General features: G+C 67.1%; 1 protein-coding gene across 1 annotated transcript; it reads right to left on the bottom strand.

The window, feature by feature from the left end:
• Positions 1-2398: 2398 nt before the first annotated feature.
• Positions 2399-7465, bottom strand: PNMA8B (PNMA family member 8B). The gene has a single exon (XM_059666058.1). It carries the CDS (start codon positions 7088-7090, stop codon positions 5252-5254), a length of 1839 nt encoding a protein of 612 aa, XP_059522041.1. The 5' UTR covers positions 7091-7465; the 3' UTR covers positions 2399-5251.
• Between the last annotated feature and the right edge of the window lie 678 nt (positions 7466-8143).

The raw sequence follows: 8143 nt of genomic DNA, 5'->3' as shown, positions 1-8143 counted from the left end.
ATTCTGAAGCCGCACACAGAGGTGATGTGAGACAGGGAAGGTCACACAGCCAGTGAGTGGGAAGGTTAGGACCTGAACCCAGGTCCCGTCCAGAGGTTAGACTCTTGGCCACTATGCTGTGCTCTCTCTTTGCAGGAACACCATGCAAACTAGATTTTTTTTTAATATATTTTATTGATTTTTTACAGAGAGGAAGGGAGAGGGATAGAGAGTTAGAAACATCGACGAGAGAAAAACATCGATCAGCTGCCTCCTGCACGCCCCCCACCGGGAATGTGCCCGCAACCCAGGTACATGCCCTCGACCGGAATCGAACCCGGGACCCTTCAGTCCGCAGGCCGAGCTCTATCCACTGAGCCAAACCGGTTAGGGCCAAAGTAGACCTTTTGTTCATCTACACATATATTTCCTCTTCTGTCGGTAACTCACATGGTCATGAACAAAGGGCGATGCGTCTCCAGATCACCCAGAACCTTGTAAAATGCAGGTCCTGCTGCAATGGGTCTGAGCGGCGCCTAACGAATTTCCAGATGCTGATGCAGTCGGTCTCCCTCTGAGAGGCCGCTGCCCTGCAGGAAGTCACTTTCCGCCGCCTGGCGTTCAAAGGACAGGCGGCGCTTATGAGCTTCCAGGCGACGGGCTAATGGGCCACAGTCTCAGGCACCTTGGAATGCACGGACTTTACACCTTCGTTCCCGAGCGCCTCCTGGTGGGGACCGTGGGCGCACCTTGGAGCGGTCTTGGCGCGCCCCCTGGTGGGAATATAGGGCGATGCAACTCGCGTAAGTAGACCCACCTAGACGTAGGGGGGCGGAGCGTCCTATGTGATGGGGCGGAGCCTGAGCTGAGGGAGTGGGGGGTCCTTGCGAGCCTCAGGCTTTAGGGAACCCGATGGAGGGGAAGGGGTGTCGTTTCTGTTCCAGGAGCCCTGACTTCTCCCTCGGGGCCATTCTAGGACCTGGTCACATCCTCGAGATCTCGGGGCGCCCCGTCTCCGCTTGAGCCGGCAGAGGTGCCCTGACAGGTTCATCCTCGACACGCCCCTACTTCTCTGCACGCCCCGAGCCCTATCCGGACCCCAGAGACTCTGGACATTCATTCCAAGCCTGGCTCACATCTAAACACTAGTCACGAGGATCTAATTACACAGCCACCCCATGCAGGCTGGGGGCCTGTTCTGCAAAACTGTCTCCCCCAAGCCCAGCACCGGCCCTGGCCCTGCGGAGGCCGTGACGACAAGTGAACCCCCCCACCCCCCGCCAGCATCACCCCCTGGCTCAGGGCTTTGGCACCGGCTGCTCCTGCCCCTGCGTGCGCTCCCCTCGGGGATCCGCTGCCTCGCCGCTCCCTCCTTCGGGCTTTGGCTCGCCCGTCACCGCCTCAGCGGGGCTTCCCCGCAGCCCTAAACAGGCGGTGCCTGCACCCCCTCCTGCCCCGCCTCCTCCGCCCCGCCCGCCGGCTTTTCCCCGCAGTCACCGCGTCTAATGCGGGCCCCGCGCTTCTCCCTCGGCATTAGCACCCGCCGCCGCCCCCCCCTCTCTCCTCCCCCCGCGTCTGCATTCGTGCGGCTTCCCACAGCCCCAGCCCCGGCGCCGGGCCGGGATCCACGTCCTTTCAGCCTCGCAGGCGCCCTCGGTCTCCTCCGGGGACCCCGACGTCTCCCACCAGAGGCGACTCCCCCGACTCCGTCCACCTCCGGGGCCTCGGCACCTCGGGGCGCCCCGCGGGGCCAAACCCGCCGCCAAGGGGCCTGGCGGGCTCCTCGCGCCGCCTTCCCGGCGGGGTCTCCGGCCGGGGCGCGGCTGCTCCGTGGACCCGAGACGCTGCTCGGCGCCCCGGGCCCCTCCCGCCGGCGGAGCGTCCCAGCACCGTCCTCGCCCGCGCGCCCGGGTCGCGCTCGCCAAGCCCGCGCGGCTCCTTCGTCCATTAGTCACTGGACAACGGGAACCGCAGCCGCCGAGCGTGGGCACCGGGCTGGCGCTGGGGACGCGGCGGGGACAGGGCGGACCACACGCAAGGCCCGACTCCGCTGCCCCAACTCCTACCCCCTCATCCCCCCCACCCCCACCCCCCAGCGGGTGGATCGGCCTCAGCCGAGTCCTGATCCTCCGCCAGCTGCGCTGCGGGCACGGGTGGCAGTTGGAGGAGGGAGTGGGGCGCCGTCTGGAGGCTGCTGGGCTGCCGGGGCAGCAGCAGCGCCGTGAGCCAGGGCCCCTGGGTCCCTCCTCGGGCCAACGGGCTCTGCTCTTGAACCTCCACGCCCAGCATCCCCTGGGCCCAGCGGCGCTCGCTGCGTTTCCAACCTTTGGGCACCCGCCCTCCCCCTTTCTGCACTTTGCCTGCAAAACGCCTGTCAATTCCCTCTCCTACCCCCTTGACAAATACATTCAGTGGCTACTTAGAAAGAAACAAGTGTATTGGGTGGCCATCAAAGCTCTGAAAACAAGGTGGGGATGGGCGGGAAGGTGAGCTTTTTAACAGGGTGTCAGGGAGGCCCCCCGGAAGGTGACCTGCAGATACCCTGGAAGGGCACTCCTGGGGCCCGTGGGTATGGAGGAAGCCTTTAGAGCAGTGGTTCTCAACCTGCCTGATGCCGCGACCCTTTAATACCGTTCCTCATGTTGTGGTGACCCCCAATTTCATTGTTACAAACTGAACATAATTAAAGCATAGTGATTAATCGCAAAAACAATATGTCATTATATATGTGTTTTCCGATGGTCTTAGGCGACCCCTGTGAAAGGGTCATTCGACCCCCAAAGGGGTTGCGACCCACAGGTTGAGTACCGCTGCTTTAAAGGGTTTGGAAAGGGGAGTGACTCCATCAGACATCAGACCAGTCCTAACCAGACCCGCTGGCAGCCCTGTGGCTGTGTGCGGGTCTGGGGCAGGGACCCAGGTAGGAGGGCAGGCCTTTTGGTCTGGGGTCCAGGACAGAGCCTTGAAGATCAGCACGGGAGCTGGGAGCTGGGCAGAGGTTACAGGGTACGGAGCGCACAGAGGACCCAGCTGAGCGCCAGGGTGAGCACCAAGGAGGGTGGCGTGGGCCCCGGGTGAGTGAGGGGAGGGCAGGGAGCTGGGCTGGGTGTGGGTGTGAACAGGCCGGGGTCCGGTCAGGTATACTGGGGTGGAGACTGACCTGAAAGCTAGTGAATGGGGCAGGGACACAGCAAGTTGTGGGGAGGGAGGAGGTCTCGGGGCCTGGATTAGGGGTGAGGGCTGGGCCCCAGAACCTGTAGTTGGGTGGGGCCAGCCAAGGGGGTCTGGTGGCAGGGACCTAAAGATGATGGAGGCCTGGGACCTGGCAAGGCAAGACAGGGCAGGAGGAGCTGGGGGAGGGGGCAGAGCAGGTGGAAGCTGAGCCCTGGCAGAATTCAAGGGGGTGGGTCAGGGCAGGGGGCTGCTGGGGGCACATCACTGAGGGAGAAAGGACACTGGGTGTAAGTCAGTGACAGGGTGGTCCCCGGGTGTTCTGGCTGGACGGCAGCCATGACAGGCGAGGCCTCTGTTGCCCGACCTCATACGCTCCCCTCCCGCACTGCCCAGAGCACAGAGACCAACCAGCACACTCAGCTCACTTTACTGGGGTCCCAGGTGACAGGACACAGGAGAGGGGCCTGAACCACAGGGAGGAGTCAGTGACACGGGGCCTCCCAGCCCAGGCACCTCCGGAAGCCGCTCAGCCCGGCCAGGACCCGGAGCCCAGGGGACCCCAGGGAGGACAGGCCGCCTCTCCCGCTCCGTGCCCACCCTGACCCCATCCCAGGTGAGCTTGTCTGTCCCAGGGAGGTCCCCGCAGCCCAAGGGGCCACCTGCACGCTGCTCCGAGTCTGTGTCCCGCGTGGGGCTGGGACAGTCCATTCGGGCTGTGAGGACACGCCCAGGCGCCATGCCTTCCTCCAGGTGGGCGGGGAGGACCCAGCTGGCATGATGGGCTGGGCACCTCCTGGGCACGGGAACTGGGTCACAGACACACAGCCCAGGAGGAGGGCTTGGAGGGGTGGCCAGTGGAGATCGCTGCTGAGGGAAACACCGAGATGGGCAGGGGGGCCGATGCACAGGTCACACCGTGGACAGGACACGACAGCACTTGGGGCAGCAGGTGCGGACCTGCCAGCGCAGGCCGGGCTGCTGGGGGGCGTCAAGTCGAGGGACATGTCCTCCCCTCTAAGGACAGGACACTGGTCACCTCGCACACAGGCAGGACAGGCCCCTGCCCCTGGGTGTCCCTCAGGTTCTTCTCTGGCATTAAATTCACTCAGACGGTCACCTGAGCGCCCCTATCACCTTGGTCAGGGGCTGCAAAGCCACGTGCTGAGAGACTGGTCAGCCCAGGGGAGGGGACGGGCAGCTGGTGGGAATACGGAGGGGAGGAGGGGGGCCACAGGCCTGGGGAGAGCGCTGCCTGGCACAGCAGAGAGAAGCCAGTAACCTGGATGGGAATTGCTGTCACTGAAGAGGTTGGCAAATAATTAGGGCTTTTGGAAATCACTGTGAGTCTGCGTGCAGCCTGTGGGCACCAGCAGGCAGCCTTGGCCTTATTGCTGATTCATCTGCATCAGCCGCTCCAGAGGTGGGCAGGGCTGGTGTCTCTCCTGATTCTCCCTCCTCCCCCTCCCCCTCCCCCCCCCCTCCTCCTCCTCCTCCTCCTCCTCCCCAGCTTGGGGTAACAGGTGGCCACTCCTCCCCTGGTCCCCTTCCAGGGGAGCCACCATAGGCCTCTAATCCTCCCCTTCCAGACAGGGAGCTCAGCTTCACCCTGACATCACTGGCGAACTGGTGGCCAAGCCTCCATCACAGACCCAGACCCCATCAGATTGGGGGGGGGGGGGTGCCAGAAGCACGTGTCTGGAACCTTCAGGGCACCACGAAGAGCCAGAAAGAACTCACTGGCACCGCTGGCCTTCCCAGGTGCCCGCGTCCAGGGCCACACTCACCCCCAAGCTAACAGGGGTCACCCAAAGCCACGCCGACCGGTGCCCTTGGAGACACGGTCCCATCACCTGGGGCTGCTGCCTGGGATGCCCGTTTTTTTCTCCTTCTTCCATCAGGATCGCTCGTGCCACCTGCAAAGGAGGGACTGGGAGGTAAAGGTGAGACCGGAGGCAGGCGCCTGGCGCACAGCAGGGCGCAGGGCGCAGGGCGCGCGGCTAAGCGGGAGTCCGGGCTCTGCCCCCGGGAGGGCGGAGGCGGAGGAGACGCGGAGGGAGAGGCCTCCTGGCCCGCCGCGCCTCGCGGTCTCTGGGCGCCACTAGCGGCACTTGGGGGCCAGCCTCCCGCCCCGGCGAGCCTTCCTCCCGCGGGCCGGCTTGGAGCCGGTGGGAGGCTGCCCCCTGGCCTCGCCGGCCTTGGCGCGGGCGCCCGCACGTCCCGTCTTCTTCTTCTTGTCGCCCGCCGCCTCCTCCTTGGCTTTCTTCTCGGGAGTGTTGCCCCGATCGCCGCGGCCTCGGCCACCCCGTCGGGTTTTGCGGGATCCCGAGGGGGCGCCGGCCGGACCCAGGACCTTGGAGGCCGTGCGGGCTCGCTTGGCCCGGGGCTTCCTGGAAGCCCGGTCCTCCGGCTCGGACGCCTCGCTCTCCGTGTCCTCCGACGTCTCCTCGGAGCCGCCCTCCGAAGTCCCCTCCGACTCCGACTCCTCCTCCGAGTCCCCGTCCTCACGCGCCGCCAGGAGCGCCAGGAGCTCCCCGAGGCCGCCCTTGTGGTATCTGCACTTCCCACCCTCCCAGGCTCCTTCCTTCCCTTCCTTCATCCCCTCGGCCATGTCCCGGGCAGCCAGCAGTGCCACCAGCTCCAGGAGGCCCACCTCGCCTTCCTCCTCGTCGCCCCAGCCCCCGAGGAGGCGGCGCGGGGCCGGCTTCCCCCGGGGGAGGGGCCCCGGCTCGGCCAGGGTGGAGATGCATTCCAGGAGGTTCCCGTCGTCCTTGGCCTTCCTCAGGACCAGCGCGTCCACCTGGCGGCCGGCCTCCTGCACCTGCACGCGGGCCCCGCGCGCGTCCTTGGACATGACGGACAGGACCTCGGGGAGCGCGTCGCTCTGCTCCTTCCTGTCGCTCCAGCCCAGCGACTCGATCACGGAGGCGATCTTCAGCATCTCCTCCCGGGCAGAGGGGTCCACGGGATCTGTGTAGGCCACGATGGCCACGAACTCAGGGTGGCCCCCCTCCTGCCCGTGGTCCCCGCTGGCCTGCGACTCGCTTTCCCAAGCGTCGCTGCCCACGGGCTCCTCTTCCCACGTGTCTCTCACGGCCAGGAGGGCCACCAGGTCGGGGACCCCGCTCAGGTCTTCGATGTTCAGGCTGATGGACTCGGCCCCTGGGGTTTCCTTCTCCAGCTCCTCCTTCTTGGCCTTGTCCGTCACGGTCACCAGGGCCAGGAACTCGCGGGGGCCGCCTGCGCCCTCGGGGTCCCCCTGCACGGCCCACTTCCGCACCAGCTCCCTGGCGGCCACCTGCAGCGTGGTGTACAGCGCTCTCTGGGCGTCCAGCCCGCCCAGGGCCTCCTCGTCCAGCTCCTCCACCACGAGGCCCAGGCTGTCAGAGGAGGAGTCCTCGGACCCGCGCCTGGCGCCGGGGAAGGGCCGCCCGCCTCGGCCTCGCTTCTTGCCCCTCTGGGCCAGCCTGCGGCCTCTGGCTCTGCTTCGGCGACTCCGCCGGCCCTTCCTCGCCCTGCTGGCTGCGCCCGGAGGAGCGGGGCCAGCCTCCCGGGCCTCAGCCTCCGCCGCGGGAGCGGTGGGCGTGGCCCCGGGGGCCCGTTCATCCCGCAGCCAGCGCTTCATCTGCCGCAGGACGCCGGTGTCCTCCGCGCGGTCCCTGCACAGGACCCTCCAGGCGCCGTCCCCGCCGCGGATCTCGCTGGGGATGGCGGCGGGATCCATGTCCTCCAGGAACTCCACCAGGGCGGCCCGGGCCTTCCCGCCCCGCACGGCCCTCGTGCTCCGCAGCCTGAACGTGCCCAGGGGCCGGAAGGCGGGCTGCAGGACGGCCTCGATGGCCGCCGGCTCCAGGCCCTCGGGGATGCCGGTGACCAGCAGGGCCCGGTGCACGTCCACGTCCAGCCCCCTGCACCAGTCCTGCAAAAGGCTCCGGGCCATGGTGCCGCCCGCGGGCGCCGACCGCCGGTGCAAATCCCTCCCGGAAAGCGCCGCGGGGCTCGGGGTGCAGGTTCGTGAACGTGGCGGGGCCGAGGGCTCGGGCTCGGGGATCCCGCAGCCACCGGCCGGCTGACGCAGCGGCCGGGCCCGAGGTCCCCTCCCCAGGCTGGCGGGCCACCTGCAGGGGGCTTACGTCTCCGGCCGGGGCTGCCGCCGGCCCCTCCGCTCCGCCCTTCGTCCCCGGCCTGGGAGACGCGGCGCCGGGCGAGGCGCAGGGCGGGTGGCGCTGTGGCCCGGGAGCGGCGCGGGGAGGGCAGCCGCCGGGGCCCGGCTCCCGCCGCGTCTGGACGCGCACCCTCCGCTCCGGGCTCAGCAGTTCCGCTGCGTCGCGGCGGCTCTGTCCTGCGCCTGCGCACACGGGCTCGCCCCTCGGTGAGCTGGGCCTGGTCTCCATGGCAACGCGGCTGGCCCGAGCTGGGTTCTGGGGACCGGCTCTTAAAGGGCCGGACCAAAGGAGGACAGGAGGATGGGGGCGCTGGCAGCACCACCTTCGGGGATGAGCCCCCAACAGGCCAGGTCCACAGGGGGAGGATGTGGAGACCTAGACCAAGGGGCTCTGGCCATGGGGCCCGGACTCACGCTCGGGTGCAGAGTTGACGGGTGTCACCCTGTGGAAACGGGCTTCAGTAGGGCACACTGGCCACATCTGTGGGGTGCAGGCACCATTCGGGTGCACAGGCCTCGTGATGGGGGGCAGGCCTCATTCTACGAGAGCAGGCTCACTCTTGCCTGTGTTCCTGTACTCTATGCGCGTGCAACCCGTCCTGGTTCTGTATGTGGTTTGGATAGGGGTGTGGTCACCAGCGAGGTCAGCCATGAATTCTGCAAGAAAGCATTTCCCTCACCGGGTCCGCGACTGGGGCAGGGGAATATCATAGCCGCTTTAAGCACCTCTGCTTCCCCAGCCTTTGCCTCCATCACCACCACCTCAGGCGGGCGCTGTCCTCCAGCTGTGGGGTTTCTCTCTCTCCTGCATCTCCGGCTGCAACTCTG

The sequence above is a fragment of the Myotis daubentonii genome, chromosome 15, assembly GCF_963259705.1.
Source record: "Myotis daubentonii chromosome 15, mMyoDau2.1, whole genome shotgun sequence".
Classification (NCBI taxonomy): domain Eukaryota; kingdom Metazoa; phylum Chordata; class Mammalia; order Chiroptera; family Vespertilionidae; genus Myotis; species Myotis daubentonii.
The sequence above is the reverse complement of the archived record's forward strand: the minus strand, read 5'-3'. Positions and strand labels throughout refer to the sequence as shown.